Source organism: Aplysia californica, unplaced genomic scaffold, assembly GCF_000002075.1.
Source record: "Aplysia californica isolate F4 #8 unplaced genomic scaffold, AplCal3.0 scaffold00968, whole genome shotgun sequence".
Lineage (NCBI taxonomy): Eukaryota > Metazoa > Mollusca > Gastropoda > Aplysiida > Aplysiidae > Aplysia > Aplysia californica.
Window position 1 is genome coordinate 158,781 of NW_004798238.1, and position 1,031 is coordinate 159,811.

General features: G+C 40.6%; 1 protein-coding gene across 2 annotated transcripts in view; it reads right to left on the minus strand.

Moving 5' to 3' along the window:
• LOC101852129 (carbohydrate sulfotransferase 1) overlaps window positions 1-1,031 on the minus strand; it is an 86,740-nt gene continuing 85,709 nt past the window's right edge. For both annotated transcript variants that reach the window (XM_005110928.3, XM_005110929.3), the window contains exon 6: window positions 1-879. In XM_005110928.3, the coding sequence (XP_005110985.1) occupies window positions 375-879 (505 nt within the window). In that variant the 3' untranslated portion in view covers window positions 1-374. The remainder of the gene's footprint in view (window positions 880-1,031) is intronic.

Consider the following 1,031-nt stretch of genomic DNA (forward strand, 5'->3'; position numbering starts at 1 on the left):
CCCCCAACCACACACCATACGCCAAAACCCACCACGACAAGCAAGTTGACGATTCCTGCAACATGTTATACACGTTTCAAACTCTTCAAAATCTACTCAATTATTGACCATTGTTTGCTGCTGTATGACTTTGTACAAACAGCTATTCAACCTCTACTCAGCTGATACGACTTTAAAGAACAGAAAGAAAGTCTAGCACTTAAAACGTTCCTGATAACAGAATATACACCCCTCTTAACTAACATGCTACCTCTAGTGTATTCTAAAAGACTGCAGTCTCGGCACACTATCACACCGCTATTGTTATCACTTCTCACACATTCATAATCCTACTAACCCTTTCATCTATGAAACATACACGTCATGAACAGGCATCAGAATATCCCTTTTTCAGAATCAGGTTTTAACACAACGGTAACGTTAGATTCCAAGTCTTTCTGTGACGTCACGTTTCGGTATCCTAGCACTGGGTACAAATGACTGCATTTACTGTCAACAACAGAAACACTCTTGTACCCGGCTGAAAACCGCCATTTTCTCATAGCTAGTTCTGGCTCCTTCCGGAATACTGAATATTGTTCACGACCTTTCTTCGCATTATTTGATGACGTCAGTGTCCCAACTAAACGCTGGGCTTCGGATGAAAACTCTAGACCCACAAAGCTGTAGATTTCCTTTGCGTATCGCTGAGGATTCATGGCGCCGTCTTCGTAGCGTATGGCTTTGACCCTTGTTGGGTATTTTTCTCTCAATCGTCGAAAGTGGTCTATATCTTCGGTAAGAGCCTGGCAATGTTTCTTCGACACGGAGCTGACGTCATTTTTCCAGTCGAAGGTTTTGAAGACTTTGGATTGTGAGAAGAGTACCGCGCGGGGATCCCTGTGGAGAGTGAGTACATATATATTATTATAATTATGTGAATGATGAAAGTCGTGGAGAGTGAGTACATATATATTATTATAATTATGTGAATGATGAAAGTCATGGAGAGTGAGTACATATATATTATTATAATTATGTGAATGATGAAA